General features: G+C 35.9%; 1 protein-coding gene across 2 annotated transcripts; it reads left to right on the forward strand.

Annotated features, from left to right (window-relative positions):
* Positions 1-463: 463 nt before the first annotated feature.
* Positions 464-15,253, forward strand: LOC110457685. 2 transcript variants are annotated; one of them, XM_021509047.1, is made up of 6 exons: positions 464-552; positions 4,236-4,548; positions 5,350-5,409; positions 6,044-6,074; positions 6,815-6,844; positions 10,020-15,253. In XM_021509047.1, the coding sequence occupies exons 3-6, from the start codon at positions 5,395-5,397 to the stop codon at positions 13,421-13,423; spliced, it is 3,480 nt and encodes a 1,159-aa protein (XP_021364722.1). In that variant the 5' UTR covers positions 464-552; positions 4,236-4,548; positions 5,350-5,394; the 3' UTR covers positions 13,424-15,253. The 2 variants fall into 2 exon arrangements, with proteins under 2 accessions (XP_021364722.1, XP_021364731.1); XM_021509056.1 differs by lacking the exons at positions 464-552; positions 4,236-4,548 and having other exon boundaries at positions 5,345-5,409; positions 6,044-6,103.
* The last annotated feature ends 2,810 nt before the right edge of the window (positions 15,254-18,063 follow it).

Consider the following 18,063-nt stretch of genomic DNA (forward strand, 5'->3'; position numbering starts at 1 on the left):
TATGGCTGATAATTACTAACAAAAAGTTTCGTCATTACGTGTGTAGTCCGTCCCTCGCCCTGAGGGTAATTATGTCACGTCTTTTGTAAAAATATGTGCTAGATAACAAAAAGTCTAATGATGTATATTGACGATCTAAATATATGTTTACTATATATGTTTACTATATAGGCAGGTGTCATAATTTGTGCGACGAAAAACTCAATTTGTGTATACTCTGATAAAAAGTACAACTCGTTCTTAAGGTCAAGTTTCATTGGATTTTTTTTTATATACGACTTCTATCATTGCGTGCCTGTCTTGTCTCACACAATGTAGCATAAAGAAGTCGATTTAACACACGGTTAATACACATGGCAGTTACGTGTCATTGTATCAGGGTGTAATTATAGTTAGAAGCGTGCATTCATAAGGTATTCCAGTACAGCTGACTAATCTCTATATATAGTTACTTCCTGTTTTCCGCCATATCGTGAGTGGTGAAGAGTTACACAACAGATGAGATTCGAAAACCTGAGATTTTTAAGACGATTGTGTCAATGAATTTAAAAGGTAAGCATGCTATGGCATCATTCAAATAGCTGTGTGTACAACGTTATTGTAACATGTGTACCTTTGATAAAATTTAACTGTACATAGTGACGCAAAACATTGTCGTTTGCTTTTGTCGTCATGGCCGCCATTTTCGTCTGGACTTGCTTAATCGTGTTTATTGTGTTACCTAACCTGTCTATCATCTGAGTCCCGAGAGAGGTTTGGTCTCGGTGACTACACGTATTATTACATCACGTGACCGTAACATATAAAATGGTGAAAAATCCGTTAATACAATACAAGAACTAGCAATAATGGCAGTGATTTGACTTTGTATCATATACCAGTCTGCCCAGTGATGTTATGGGCCAAAAAGTTGGGAATCAGAATGGTTATAAGTACCGTACAATGTACAAACACAGGAGCAGCTGCGTAAACCCCATAGTGTATTGATATATAAATTGAGACGAGTGCATTTATTATTTTTTCAACAAAGAGGCCTAAGGTATATATATATTTCACATGTAACTCAATGATGTAAAGAGATATGAATAATGGGATCGGAATAAATGACCTAGACTAACAAACACTGAAGGTCAGATATTAAATTAGAATAAAAAAAAAATCCATAGAATGTTCATAAGGTGTAGGGTAACGCAGCTATCAAATACAGACTCAAAGTGTGCGTGTTGAGTACTGATTAGGTGGCATTTAAATAGATTTGATCTTGAACGTCTTTGAATTGTAATGAATAAAAGGTTAGCATTAAGGCCAAAAAGTATGTATGTAACTCCGACCGACCCTAGTTTTTACCTCGAGCAAAAGCAATTTAACCTCACTCGAACGCATTCCATCCAGTATATAGATAACTTTTCCACTCGATGAAATCAAATTGATAGGTAGATATCGAAACTAAGCTTAAATTCCATATCGATATTTAAAAAAAACCATAAACATAATTATGGTTGGTGATTTTTTGTATTTTTCTTAATTAACCCCCACCCCTAAAGAGAGAGAGCGTTTTTCAAGCATGTTACCTGAAACATAAACATACTTTTTATTTGGCCTAAAGACAACTTGGGTATCGCATTACATGAAAATGACCACAAGGTATGATTTTCTTCTTAACCTTAAGCCGACATATTTGTTAAATACGTTCTGAGACGAGTAGAGCTACATGATGATTCGAATTCTGAACCACCGTCACGGTAAAGTCACTCTTACCAACTGAGCTACATCGCAAACGGTAGGACTCGTACCCAGTCACAATATGGTTATCTCCAAAGCTTCATCTGAGGAAGTAAACCGTGCAAGTATCCCTCTCACTGATAGTAAGAGGCGACTAATGTAGAGCCTCCTACGGAATCGTGTTTTTTCCTGTCTGTTACTAGGAGGACATGTAAGAGACCAAGATTGATCTGCTGTCTCGATTTCAATACTTGGGACCTTTTTCTTCCTAGGCATCCGTCCTCATATGCCACTGGCTGTTGCGAGGGCGTCAAACTAAAAACAAGGACGTTATTGTACACACGAACAATGACTGTAGGTTTAACTAATGTTTCGTCCGCGGAGGAACAGGGATCCTATTTCTTTTTAGCAAACGTATAGAAATCGGGGAGAAAATCACAATGCTTGGCACTCAATGTCGTATAATTGAAAGGTGTGACGTCATGTCTCCAATGGTTAAAGTTTCTCTGTCCTAACTATATTTAAATTTAAATGAGTGTTTGTTTTTATCTTGAAAACACAGAAAAAGATATTAATGTTTCATTACCTAGTTCTTCCATGTCTGTACACGGATTTTACCTATATTGGGTCAGGACGAAAGTGGAAATATGTCTAAGTAACACAAATACCCCTCCTTAATAAGTCTACTATTGCAGGGAAAACTTATTCCTATTTTAAGGATAAAGGGGACAAATAAGCTTAAAATTGTATTTATGTATTTATAAAGGATAACAGTGGTATAGACACAAACTTTCCGTACAAAGTTTAAGTGTGCTTATTGTATGACGTATACAAGTGACGTATTCAACATCATTAAGATTTAAAAGTAGAAGAGTAAATGAGCGATAAAAGTCTTTTGTCTTCTTGTTTACATACCTATATGTACTATTTATATTTGTTGAGGGTTCTGCAGGGTTTGTGTTTATGTGTGTTCGTCTGTGTGCAAGGGTTCTACGTAATGTAATCCGTAATCATTAGATAAATATCGCTACTCAATTTATAAAGCTAACAGAGCTTTTTTCGCGATCGTTTTGCCTTGTTGCCTTTGTGTAAACGGCTGTACGTGAATGCAGCAAAACAGTAGTGATTGATTGTCCCGATCTATGGCCGAACTTATCAACAAAAGGTTCCGGCATTACGTGTGTAGTCAGTCCCTCGCCCTGAGAGGAAGTCTGTCACATGCACGTCTGATCTTTTGTCGAAATATGTGCTTGATAACAAACAATTCGAAGGATTTGCATTCACGATCTAAATGGACGTATATGTTGATTATATAGGCAGGTATCGTAATTATCAAATTATACTTATAGCATGTGCTTCCCTATCTTTTAACAAGCATTCGTGTATTTCGTCAACTCAGTAATGAAATTCGTGTTTCTCGTCCACTCAGTACTGAAATTAACACTTGCTGCAAAATATTTGCGACGAAAAAACTCAATTTCTTTGTACTCAATTCAAATAGTACAACGTGTTATTACGATAACGTTTTGTTCGAAGTTTGTTTATACGCCTTCTACCATTGCGTGCCTGTCTTGTCTCATACCATGTAGCTTGGATAAATCGATATAACACACATTAATACACATGACAGGTACGTGTCATTGTATCGGGGTGTAATTATAGTTAACTGTACAAAGCATTCCAGTACAGCTGACTAATCACTATATATAGTTACTTCCTGTTCCCCGCCATGTCGTGAGTGGTGAAGGGTTGGGAATAGTTGTTGAGATCCCCCCCCCCCCCCCCCCCCCCAACTGATAACCATATATACAATTGCTGAGTATAAAGAGACGAACACACATATGCTTCCAGGATGACTCCGGAATCTGCCCCACCCTCGGAGACTTAACTCCTGGGTCATAACTTCGAAATGGTAAAGATCCCCAAACCAAAACTATATATACAATTGCTGAGCATAAAGAGACGAATGCAATCATGATCTTATAATTGACCCAGGGGTCTGCCCCACCCATGCAGACTTAACCCCTGGGTTATAACTTTGACACAGTTGAGACCCCCACCCCAAAACTATAGATAAAAATGCTGGGCATAAAGAGAATAATGCAGTCATGATATTAGAATTGACCCTTGGCTCTAACCACAACCCTAGGGACCTAGCTTCTGAGTCACAACCTGGAAACAGTTGAGATCACCACCCCATTACAATGCATTAAATTGCTGGGCAAGAAAATCAAAATATATATATGCTACAAGGAATGGCGTTGGGGTCTGGCCCTTTCCCTTGGATCAGATCTTTTGCATGTAGCTTAATTTTAGTCTACTTTTATTGGTACAAGTTTGATATGATTACCAGGTAAGCGATTACGGCCCATTGGGCCTTCTTGTTAAAGGTGTACCAGTAGTAGAACATCAGTGAAATTATATTGCGATCGGATTCCACGTGGAGATGCTTTGCTACTTTTACCAAACAGTTCACGCTTAAAAACTTTCATAATCATGCTTCATTTTTACAGGTCAATATGGCGGAGGAAAAACCAAAGGAAACCGTACTACAATACCAATTAGAAATGATACGGCAGTTACGTGATTTATTTTCAAAAGATCAGTTTCTCTACATTTGCAAAGAGTTCCTGTTAATGAAGTATGTTACTGCAAACGATACTGACGACAAAACAGGAATGGAAGATCTATTTATGACTTTGAAGAAGAAGGGAGTCGTCAAACTTGGGGAGTATAGACGTGCCCGTGATATTCTTGTTCATCACAACGTGGAAGCAGGAGAGATCATTGACAAGTATACAACACTGATACATCAAGAAAGTGCAGGTAAAATTCACTTACATTTGTAACGAAATACCACAATAAAAATGTGGAAAACACTAACAATATACATTCTGAATAATTAACTTCTTATACTGTTGTACTTCGTGCATCACACTGCATGATCGTAAGAGGCGATTAGACGGGTCACTGTAACATCAATGGTAGTTTCCTGCTCTTTTCTATTTAGGGACATTAAAGAAGTTGAAAATAAATCTGCTGTTTCCCTATGCATTCGTATCGTAAGAGACTAATGCAGACCTCCCTGCCGAGTCCGGGGTTTTCTATTGTGTTTTCTACTAAGAAAACATGAAAAATTAAAATGACAAATTTAGGAATTTTCCCCCATTTTCCCCCTTCGTAACTTTTTCTTCCTTATCTACTTTCTCTTTTCTGATCTGTCTTCCTAAGCAACAGTCCAGTCAACACTCATTTTTGATCATATATACACAAATAAACAAAAGATAATTAATTAATCACAATGCCATATTGATGTTCAATATTTTTTTATGAATTTAATTTCCTGTCCAAAAAATAACTTGTTATGTACAGTAGACACATATAGGTGACATATCTGTGCACCCAATTACGTTACTGAGTAATTTATCTAATTAAAGTAAGCAGATTTCAGGAATTTTATATGAGGGCGATACTACATTTTGTTTCACCGTCATGTGATCAATATTTCCCTATCAGATATCGCATAAGCTGCTATTTAATCAGCGATTTATATACATATGTGTAATGACTTAGCATGCATTCAAAACGTTTGCTCTACATAATAGCTTTTACATCATTTCCCTGCAGGTTTATCAAAAGCTAAACGAACGCGGACTGGAGCTCAGCAAGAGCATGGACATTCCTCAGGTTTGTTGAATTAATGGTGCATGCGTTGATGATATATGCATATGTGATAAATGTGCTGTTTATAAATGGGTGGGTCGTACAAATGTACATGTGTTAGTGATACATTTGTTTGAGATAAATATGTATACTAGCGGAAAAAAGAAACTGAGCATGCCTGAAATGTGTTATAAAAATAAATGCGTATGACGTAGAACAACAAGGTTACCTGTGTAATTGATACCTATAATAGTGCTGGTAGGTGACTTCGAGCCCCTTGACATTAGAAGGTTTTGAGGAGGCAGTCATAGGTCAAAGGTCAAGTTGAAGATCAAGCTGAAGTCACGTCAAGGTAGATTATAAAGATGACCCCGGTATCTGCCCCAGCCATAACCGTACATAATATATTTGGGCATGAACAATGGTATACAGATATGCTAAAGGATTGGCCTCGGGATCTGGCCTATTCCCTTGGATCTTATTTGGAGAATATTTTGCTATGATTGCTTAGATATCCAGTTGAGAGATACAGGCTATGTTGACCTCTTGTTCTTTAATGGTTGTATTGACATGTAACTAGCAAATCAGGGTTGTTAGGTCAATGTCTTTTGTTAACGTTTGATAGTCAGTAAGATAACTATAATTGTTTTATTATTAGGACACTCCAAAGCCAAAAAACAGAAAACCAGGTAAGATCTTAAACAGCGACAGTCAACAGGTTTGTTTTTGTATAGTATATTCTTTAAAATATTGTATTAGACACACGTATGTAACGTAATATGTGTACATGAGGTGAAATATGCTCGGATGGAGTGTGTTTGGGTGAAACATGTAGATAAAATGTATGTGGCTGAATTATGAGCTTGTGAAATATGTGTCAGTGGTATTTGTGTATTGAATGATGTGTAGGCAAACATATTTAAGTCACGGATATGGACTTGACATATGTGCTACTGAAACTAAAGAATGACATCTGTGTAGGTTAAGAATGTGTAGGCGTGTAGTTTGTTATGATTAGAAATGTGTCGATTATAAATGTGAAGGAAAAGTATTGATATTAAATCAATTGAAATAGTTGTATTTATCTTATAATGTTATATGAAAATACAATACAACGGAGGATACGTTGAACATGTATAATGGTTAAAAGCGGTGGTTAACATAAATCTGACCTCATTATAGACAGTTACATTATCGTAAATATAATCTATTGTTTTAATGTAGGTTTGCTCTTGGTAAATTTTATACAGTGTAGCTAAGATTTCACAAATGTTCATAAAATGTTCATAATTTCATAATGTTCATAAAATTTCATAAATGTTCATAAAATTTCGTAAATGTTTATAAAATTTCACAAATGTTTAAACAATTTGCATGCATTCAAACATAAATGTTGTTCGCTATATAATGTAAATCTGGTATTTTACAGCGTTTGGAAGCAAGAGGGAAGCCATGATTGGTAAGTAACCCAAATTGAACCAGGCGCGTATTTTTTTTTTTTACTAATGTCATAAATTTCTACCTAAAAACTACTGGAATCATTAATATGGACACATTTATTTGGATATTACAAATAAGCATCAGGGCCTTGTGTCCATTTCGAGAAATAAACAAGCACATTGATCAATCTACAAAATATCTTGATGGTTCCCTCTAACTGTATTGTTTAAAACTATTCGTCCCACATTATTTAATGTCTATATTTCCAACAATGCTATGAGTTCCTTCAAAATTGTATAAGATTAACTACTACATGGGTTTTCTTCAGTATACATAAATCAGTGTAAAGATAACTTTTTCAAGATGTTAACGTCTTTAGGTTTCGAGATATAGCAATCTCTCGTTATTGTCGGCTTTCGCTTGACGGTACAGAACTATGAATGATTGCTGTCTTTACATTCTTTTCAAAGAATACTGTATATCGGTAATTTTCGCGAGGGATTTTATTAGGGTTTCGTATCGCCTATAGTAATCACTGTATGTCTGTCCGTCTGTCTCTCTGTCTGTCTGTCCGTCCGTTCACAAATTTCGTTTGAGGTAAAAAGTCAAGATCGTATATCAAGATCATTATGTTCAAAGGTCAAGGTCAAATTTTGCATTTTTCACTGATGAACATTTTGTTATGACATGATGAAGCAAAGTTGATTAGAATTAAACAAGGAGTCAACTGACCAAATGTCAAGTTCATTGTGTCAGAGGTCAAGGTCACTTGGTCAAAGGTCAAGGTTACATTTCGTAGCTTTCCACTTATGAGCATTTTATGACATTATTAAGCAAACTTGTTGAGAATTAAGCAAAGAGTCAACTGACCAAAGGTCAAGATCACTTGGTCAAAGGTCAAGGTCAAATTTTGTATGTTTTCACTGATGAACATTTTGTTATGACACTATGGAGCAACGTTGGTCAGAATCACACAAGGAGTAAATTGACCAAAGGTCAAGGTCACTGGGTCAAAGATCAAGGTCAAATTTTGTATCTTTTCCCTGATGAACATTTTGTTATGATATTATGAAGCAAAGTTGGTCGGAATTTAACAAAAAGTCAACTGACTTAAGGTCAATGTCACTGGGTCAAAGCTCAAGGTCAAATATTGTATCTTTTTACTGATGACATTTTTTTTCGAAGCAAAGTTCTTCAGAACTTTACACGGATTCAACTGACCAAAAGCCAAGGATACGAGGTCCAAAAGTTCAAGGTCAAGGTCAAGTTTTGTATTTTTCACTGATTAATATTTTGATATGATATTATGAAGCAAAGTTGGTCGGAATTAAAGAATAAGTCAACTGACCAAATATCAGGATCACTGGGTTAAACGTCAAGGTCATTTTGGTCCAAAGATCAAAGACAAAGTGGAGTTCTGACTTTGACCCCGGCTCTTGATGTGGAGGTATTTAATGTATAATAAAACAAATCAAAGCTAACAAATGAGTATTGCACCGGTATTTACATTTGTGTTACCCCAGCAAATATGGAGTGGAAGGAAACAAGACTCACATCATAGTACATGTAAAACGTATATTTTGCTTCCTTGCGATTCTTTTTGAAGTCCAAATGTCAAACATCAAGCTCAGCTATGTAGGCAGATTGCTTCTTTATGATTTTGAGAGGTATATTGCAACAAGACGGGGCCCTTACTGACTTGTAAGTGTTCTAATTTCGCTTTGTTATGGTCACCGAAAATAGCCCGAAATTTGATAACCCGAGAACATTGATACCATGATAAAATAAACACCTGTTTACCATTTCACTACCGGATAATGAAGACAAAGTAACAGTGAAATCATATTTTACATTATTTTGATAAAACACTTCTTCGGGGTTTTTTTCGGCAATGTTGCGCAGAATTAATTCCCGACTTAATAGTTCTGATCGGGAATACCGCAAAATAATAGACGCGCGAAATTAAGCAACTATACAGTACATACTAATCTATCGGTTTCTATTTCTTTTGAGCCTGGCAACGCTTCTTTAGTTTGTGACTTGCAGTTCTAGCGGTTTTTAAACATTGCCATCGCCCAATTTCTAAAATACGTTTACAGCCTATGACGTGTGTTCGAAAAAAGGGGTTTGTCCAACATTTTAGCAAATTATTAGTCAAATATTCTTTGTTTAGATTATTGCAATCCTCATTGTATACTATATAAGCATACATACAGCATATGTGCTTCAGTATGTTCAAATTGTTCAGATTTTAACATCGGTATAACAGGTTCTAAACTTCGTTAAAGGATGACTTTAAGACAACAAACAAGGAAAGATGATCTTAGAATTTTAAATGAGAAACGACTGCCCATTCCTGTTCTGTTGATAATTTCTATGCGTCTCAAATTAATCAAATACCCGATGATTCGATAAAAGAAACTTTTAAGAACCGATGCTTATCAAGTTGTTAAAGCCATATTTAATAAGTTATATTTAATGCAAAATATATTCAAATTATATTATCTTCCGATTATTTCTATATAGTGTTGGCGAGCATTTGGGGTTATTCGGGTGTTTTCGGTAACGTAGACACGTGAACGTATCCGAGTGCGGTTGTATATCATTGGCCGTATCAGACTGTTACCACCTGGTCACACCATTAACGTTTATTTGTAAGTGATGTGGTGATCGTATTATGTCCAGACATACTTCGTGTCACTACATGTTTGATACAATACATATTCGTACAAAACGGCGGCGTGTTAAATATGTTATGGCTAGTGGGTAAACTGTCAGACATAATTAACGTAATTAGGAGGAATTAAAATGAATAATGACAACTTACTTATTACTTTTTAGATGTTCTTTCAGTCGAATGACACTCAATAATCTCTGAGGAATAGATCAGTACAGGCATTTAACATAGTCTGTAGTGATCTTTACTCAGATGTTCTTGATTTCACGAAACAGATCACCTCTGTTCATTCCAATACATTGTTTTAGCTGTTTCTTGACTAGGACATTACATATTTTCGATAATATTAACATTTTGGCTCGTGGCTGGTCAACTCTTTGTCATGTTTGCCTTTTTTATATTCGCTTTTTAAAAAGAAGTATAATGATAAATACTTTTTAACAGGTTCTGTGATTTAAAACAAACACCTGATAACTCTTTGTTTTGTGTCGAATATCATTTGTTTTATTTTGTGCAGGAATAACAAAAGCTAGAATTGAAGAGGAAATGAAGAATATATTCATAGTCACCAAAGGTTTTCAAGATGCTAAAGAAAAGCTCCAAAAAACTGGAGTAGTAGTTATCAAGGGAAACACTGGGGATGGCAAAACAACCATTGCTATGCAACTCCTACATTGGCTTATGGAAGAACAGCCAAGCAGACAGCCCCTTCAACTTCATGACATTACAGATTTTGATTTAGCGCCTCCTAAAACACAATTAATTACATTTGTCGATAACATGTTTGGAGAGAAAGATGTGTATGATAGAGATGTTGCAGAGTGGAACAAAAGGATCAAATCTGTTCTTCCAGCACTTTGTGGGAATAAACAAAAACAGGCAAATTTTCTGGTCAAATCAATTCGTAACGAAGTTTTTAACTCTTTGAAAAGAGATTCATTAGAGAATGTTTTTGTTGGATCTAACACAGTTGATATAAGCTCTAAAGATTACAAAGTTGAAAAGGAAAAAATGGAACTTTTAGACTTGTACAAACCATTACATGGTGACTTTTCATGGAGAGATAATGAAAAGAAAGCAATAGTCCTCTGTGAACCAGGAATTGGATTCCCACAATGCTGTAAGCTGTTCAGAGATTTTCCAGAATTGCAGAAAGATAGAGTAAAGTTTTTCGAGAAGCCTTATTATTTTCTAAACGGGGTCTTGTCAAAATTAGGTGAGTGTTCTGCACTTTTGTTTCTTTTCCTAAATGGGGGGAAAATTAGGTCAAAGGATCTAGATCCTAACGGGGACAAAGTCAACAAAACATTGCTAGAAGAATCATTTGCGATAGGGTCAATGCATGTTGGAGATTCAAAAATTGCATCGACAGATTTCAATCAAAAAATTGGATATGTGCAGAAAAGTTTAGACTCCTTTTCGGGATTTTTGGTGGCAAAAGATACATGTAGATTAAGTGGCGATTTTGTGTACAGCTTTTACCATTACTCGGTACAGGAAACGGTGTCACTTCTGTATCAGCATACCACACCTATTGGCTTCATACAGAATTGTCCACGAACATGCTTATACAATCTTACTACCTCAAAAACCTCTTCACACCGAATGGTATTACTACCTGATCATTATTCATACATGTATGATCGTGTACTTCGGGAGTTTGATAGCACAGATCCACGTGATTATAGCATTGACTATCTGCGTGTTTGGACTAATGATCAATTTATGAAAGGGTTTATGAGTTGGCTGGATGATAAAAGTCTTGACAAACTTGATGTTGTGAATAAAGCATGTTCTGCTCATGCAACGAAATGTGCTTTATATCTTATGTCCAAGGGAATAATACCTGACAATTTCGCAACATTTTGGTCTTTGATTGAGAAATATTCGTACTGCGAAGGTGGTTTTGTAGGAGATGTCGATGTACTAAAGGAAATTTTCCCATATTTGAACGATGAGATGAAACTCCCCCTGTTTAATGAAGCATGTGATTGTTCAGATGAATGTGTTTTATATCTTCTTTCTAAAGGTGTACAACCTGGCAAAGGCACAGATTTGCCGAGCTTGTTTGAATCATATCCATATAGGCAAGACGACCATGATAATAATTTCAGTGTATTTCAGGCAGTTGTTGGATATGTGAATGATGAGGTGAAAGTTGAATTGTTGGACTACGCATTTGACTTTTATTCACCTGGATATGTTTTTTATCTTCTTCGTCAGGGTGTCAAACCTAGCAAGTTTACATCACTGTGGTCATTTATCGAGGAAGATAATGATTCATGTTATTATGATGAATGGGAAAGATGGGATATGCTTGTAAACATATATTTTATGGTGGATGATGATATCAAATCTAACTTGTGGAAACAAGCATGTTCTTACGGGCCAATGGACCCTGTTTTGAAACTTTTGAAACAGAATTTGGGTACATGTATTGACATAGACGCATTTTGGTCGGGGCTTCAGGGGGTTAATCAGGAAGAGATACTTATGGAAGTTGTTGTAAACCTAGATGATCAAATGAAATTAGAGTTGTTGCATAAAGCCTGTTCTACTCAAACAGAAGAATGTGTCTTGGAATGTCTTCTAGCTGATGATGTGAAATGTGATGAGAACACGCCGTTTTGTGTTGTGAAAAGAAAATGTATGAATGTGCTTAAAAACATTGTCAATGATTTGACTGATGATATCAAACTTTTTCTGTTAAATGTAGCATGTTATATTGGTTATGAAGAATGTGTTTCATATCTTCTATCCGGGGATGTAGAATGTAAAGAGAACGCGCCATTTTGTGTTGTGAAAAGGGGGAGTGTGAATGTGCTTCGATCGATCAACAAGGATTTGAGAGATTCGATCAAACCTGTACTGTTAAACCTAGCATGTTATACTGGATCAGAAGAATGTGTCCTGTTTCTCCTATCAGAGAGTGTGGAACCTGAAACTATAACGCCATTTTATTCCGTAAAGGGGGGAAATGTAAATGTATTACGTAAACTGTTGGAATATGACATCACTCTTTCAACAAGAGCATACAAGTCAAATAATTCATCTTATCATGTTTGCAATATTAATGTCCTGCACGAGGCATGCTTGTTAGAAAAGGAAGAAATGGTGGCAGTGCTATGCGACACTTGCAACATTTTGGCTCATGGAACGGATGAGTTAAAACGAAGCTCGCTTCAACATGTTGCAATGACAGGGAACTTTCAAATATTTCAAATAGTAGAAAGATCTGTCATGAAATCCTTGAGTAGAGATGAGAATAAACACATGTGTGAATCAGTAAATGGTCGCGTGGTCCACAAAATGTGTGTGTGTGCTAAGTACATGGAACGGTTAGTGGATGTATGTGGATGGACAGTGTTACATGAAAGTTGTGTAAGAGAAAACAAAGAGCTTTGCTTATATTTGTGTCAGTCGTACCCAGCGCTAACTGCAGTTGTAGATAAAGACGGCCGTCATTGTCTACACTACTTAGCCGAATGGATGTCAGTTGAAACGTTCACTGATTGTGAAACCCAGGTAAAACAGTACCTAGAATCAACAGGACGTAGGTATGACATTACAACCATACTTGACAATAACGGGAGAACAGTGTTGCATGAGGCTTGCATGAGTGGACACATGGAACTTTGTTTACACTTTTGTCAATCGTACCCAGAACTAACCGCAGTTGTAGATAAGTATGGGGGTCATTGTTTACATTACATTGCTATGTCACGCACGTCTAACGTAGAAATGTTCAATGAGTGTGAAACCCATGAAAAACAATATCTAGAATCAACAGGACGTAAACATGATATCACAACCATACTTGACAAGCAGGGAAAAACTGTGTTAGATAAAGCAAAGTACCAGGAGGGGGTTAACAATCATTTGTATGACCATCTTTTGGATGAATTTCTTAGTTGTATTTAAAGGGAATTTCGTTCGGTTTCGACATTGTAGACATTCAAACGTTTTAACAGCTGCAGTTCACTAAATGCAAACATATTCACATGAATCCGTGTCTTTTTATCATATATTGAACTGTTGATAGTGTCATTTTTACCATATGTTGTATATTCAATATTGTCATTTCTATCGTATTTTGTACAGCCAAAAATGTCATTTTTGTTGAATATTGTACCGTCAATAACGTAATTTTTATCAAATATTGTATCGTTAATAGCGTCATATTTTGTGAAGTGTTGGACTAACGTTTTTGAGGCCTAAAGTTAAAATGTTTGGCAAGGTTTTTGGTGAGGTGTTGGACCAACACTATTAATAGGCTGTTGTCTATTATAAGGTTGAAATATATATAAGATGTGTTAGCAATGTTCTGAACCATATTTTCATATTTTAAGGGCCAAAAAACATTTTTTTATGACTTAGTTAATTTCTCTTAAGCATGAGGTTAAAGTTATTTGATAAGTTGTTTTGTGTAGTTTCTGAACCATATTTGTATATTTTAGAAGCCAGAAACACCTTAATTGGACGCGGTAAACATTTTTGTGGAAGTTTGCATGTGTAGTGTCGGATCGGTCCCCACCATCATTACATAGTTGACTATTTCACGTTGTCTGGTCATCTCTTCTTCTGAAATGTACTACATGCTAAGGTACAGCGAAGCCTTGTTATATTGCCACCATTTAAAAAAAAAAACATTGACATTATCAAGGGGATGGGCAATAATTGAGGTAAACGTATACAGAAAACATTAAGAAAAACACAATTTAATGGACCTGAAAATATGTTGGTGGTTAGCGAGGAGGCAAATGACATGACTGCCACTATATCAAGGTTTTACTATACCTGTGTTTCTTTTGATATTTGCTATTGTAAACCAAATATCAGTAATAGGCGAACTATGCTGCTCTCCAGCAGCTCTTCTTATTAAATATTGTACCGTCAATAGTGTCATTTTTATCAAAATTGTACCGTCAAAAGTGTAATGTTTTATCGAATATGGAACAGTCAATAGTTTTTTTTTCAAAGTTGTACGTCAATAGTGTATTTTTTAGCTCAACTGGTACGAAGGACCATGGTGAGCTGATGCCATACTGCAGCGTCCGCCGTCCGTCCGTCAACTGTACCTTTAAAACGTTTTTTTGTCCAGAACGGCCCAGTAAATTTTGACTAATGTTTGCTTTTTGTTGAGGTTTAAGGGATATAAACCTCAATGGGTTTTGCGACAAATTTTATGAACTGCGATTCTATCCTTATATTGACATTCAGTGCGATATTGATATTTTATGGATAATTTTAACATATATCGGTCTTGTGTAAGTGTAACACCTCGGGAGGTATCGAAGCATATGATGTCATCATCCATTGTGAGATGTCGTCCTGGTTAGATAAATAAGTTGATTGCATTGATTACAACGAAAAAACCAAAAAAAGGTGTTAACTGTATTTCTTTAATTCAATTAAAAATGTCTGACAAAAAAACCTACAATCCATTAATTAATAGAACTACTTCCCGCGCTCTGAGTAATCAGGTTGATAACATGCTGGTGAATTCATACGCAAACTGAAAAGTTCATTGCAAAATAACCTTTCAACGTGTCTAGTAGGTATATTGAGTCCAAGTTCAGTAGAAATGTCAATATATAGCGATTGTGTCATGCAAATGTGTATAAATATTGCGGCAGAGCAATTTCTTGATACTTATCTTTCATATGTAATATTAACACATAATTTGTAATGTTTGTTTCTGTATCTTCATAATGTATATGAATTGTATTTACTTGCATTTTGTTTATAAACTCTAGCAATGGAATAAACATTATTTTAAATTCAATATATTTTGATTTCATTCTTTATTTACAAATTAGGGGATAGTATGTTATTTTGAGTGGCTATACTGGCGATTAGAACATGGAATTTCATGTTCTAATCGCCAGTATAGCCACGCAACACAACGTACTATCCCCATTCTAACACACCTTAACAAACGCACTACGCTGATATGTTTAAAAACATTGTATTTATTTGCTACAATTACGTAGTAAAGTACTCTCTGACCTGTGATGCCGACGTTTCATTCTGCAGCGGACTGACCAATCAGAAAGAAGCTTTGAATAGTCGGTCATTTGGCCCCGCCCATATGAGCGCTCGATCTGTATGTTGACCAGGCGGAATATCTTGGATTGTTCGTGAACGCCCTGTTACCAAAGTTTAAACAACACATTGGATTTATATTGACCAATTTCTTACATTTCCATGTCAGTAGGCATGTCAAGTTGTGCGTATCGACAATTTGTTTAGGCCTGTGAAAAGCTTTGAGCAAAATTCATACGACACGTGTGCAATTGTTTTATTTGATTTCGGATCTAACTAGAAACACACACACCCGGATGGAACAAACGTTTCATCAATATATGGAGGTAAAAACAAGGAATGTTTACTGTTTAATTAATTCAATAAATACATCTCATCGGTCCTTTCTGTTCTTTTGTCTGCTAGCCTTATCAGCTGGGTTTCGCTAAGAGGTGAGCTTGACGCCATATTGTTTTGGTTAGAAACGGGGCTTGGCTTAAGTGCGATGGGTGGCGCTTAACACGATTGATCATATTTCTATCGCAGATTAGAACATGGTCCGTCTCCAATCAAAACACGCGTTGCAAACGAATCGTGTTAGAAAGTGATATAGTATGACACGGAAATATTTTCGATTAGGTGAAATTTAGATATCGCCTGTTTTGACCAAATTCATTTTATTTTGAAGTTGTTTTTTAGCAAAAGGAACTTTGATTTTCCACAACTTCCATTTATTTTCCTTTCAAACAAAATGGCAGCCATAAGCTCTCTTCCGATTGGTTGAAACTGATATACTGTTCGAATTCAATCAAGTTTTGTCCGGATAAATTATGGCACTTTGAACTCTCAAGATGGCAGCCGCCGTGGACTGGCTTCTTAGTGGACAAAAATCTGAAATTGTTCCGTTTTGCTCAAACTTGGTACGTTGGAATAGTATGGCACTGGACACTGTACCGGAAAATTCCATCAACACTTTGAACAAAATGACATCTCATAAATTGAAATTCGTATCGGAACTACAAAGTCTGTCATGACTTCCATTATGCTAGAAGCATCTCTCCGATAATAATTGCGAAGACTTCTTGTCAGTGTACAAATATAAGTTACATGTTTATCACAGTATAATAGATATATAGACCTTTTCAGAAAAAAAAGTGGTTTTAATAACAAAAATGTGTCAATATTTATGTGGAATATCAAACTTTGACCTATTTAACCTACCGCTACAGTAATACCTGATGACATCTTCATTGTAATATTGCTGTAAATAGTTAATCATTATAAACAGACAATTAAGAAATAGACTATAAATAATAAAAACAATATGGTGTAAACCTTTGTCCCTGTCGCGCGTACGTACAGTGTACTTGTATATTAGTAGTGTACGTCTCTGGGTGGAACGGAAGAAAATTACCGGTATTTCTACACGAGTTACTTCCCTTGCATTGGATTGAGTCTCCGAAACTAGATCAAGACAATAATGCCTAAGCGATTAGTTACTACTGTATGCAAAATAAGAAACACAGCTAAAGACCACTTAACGAGTTGCAGGGCGCACGAAAATCTCGATGGTGGCTGGTGTTTTTTTCCTTCTTTACTTCACATTTTTTTCAACCAGGATTCCTAAAGTCAATGGTAATACTGTTGTAACTATCATTTTTTCTCATCAGTCTTTAAAAGTTGACGACTAAATTAATGTGCGAATTTGTTTTTCAGCTGACCAATATTTCATCGCGAAAGTTAAATTTCGAATATGACATATAACAACATATCTCGAAAACCACTCAACGGAAAATTTTGAAACTATCACGAGAAAATAAAATTGTATCATCTTTCAGTATACAAAGTATTGTTCCATTAGCGTTACAAATTTAGTTAAGGATACCTTTCCCACTGTACTATGGCTATTCGTATACACAATAACCTCCCCTTAACTTTTGCTAGGATATTACCGAAGTATAGTTTGTTCTGGGCACTTCAATTGAATAGGTAGCTCAATCGGTTAGAGCGATGGCATAACAATCTGAAGTCCTGGGCTCGAATCCCAGTCTGGCCCGGGTTAACGTTTACAAACAGAACAATGTTGTTCATAATATTTTGTTTAATTCCTAATAAAAGTCACACAATGTATGGTTTTCTTTACAGACACGATTCAGCAAAGCTAGGGTAATGCCGGGAAAACAGTTTACACTATTTAATTTACAGTTTCCGGGGGTCCATTAAATCATTAAGTAAAACTTAAAATGTATTTGTAACCAGATGACTATTCTTCAATTGCAAAGGACACGATTCCAAAATGTTGTCTTTTGTGATTGAAGAATTCAAAGTTAGATAATAGGATTTCTATGGTAATAGGAGAAGTCAGTCACTCCGTTTTCACACGTCGACATTAACATCAGATACTGGAGATATGTTACTCTGTTCTATATGCGATACTTCCTAGCGCGCCGTATCTATAATATGAAATCTGTAAAGGTGAATGCATTCGGAATCGTTGTCCGTTCCTTTGTTATACCATAGTTAATGGTTATGTTGCA

Source organism: Mizuhopecten yessoensis, unplaced genomic scaffold, assembly GCF_002113885.1.
Source record: "Mizuhopecten yessoensis strain PY_sf001 unplaced genomic scaffold, ASM211388v2 scaffold1161, whole genome shotgun sequence".
Taxonomy (NCBI): Eukaryota; Metazoa; Mollusca; class Bivalvia; order Pectinida; family Pectinidae; genus Mizuhopecten; species Mizuhopecten yessoensis.

Excerpts from the sequence above, each read along its gene's own strand:
- LOC110457685 (XM_021509047.1), top strand. Across the intron at positions 6,075-6,814 it reads GCCAAAAAACAGAAAACCAG|CGTTTGGAAGCAAGAGGGAA; the intron begins GTAAGATCTTAA and ends GGTATTTTACAG. Across the intron at positions 6,845-10,019 it reads CAAGAGGGAAGCCATGATTG|GAATAACAAAAGCTAGAATT; the intron begins GTAAGTAACCCA and ends TATTTTGTGCAG.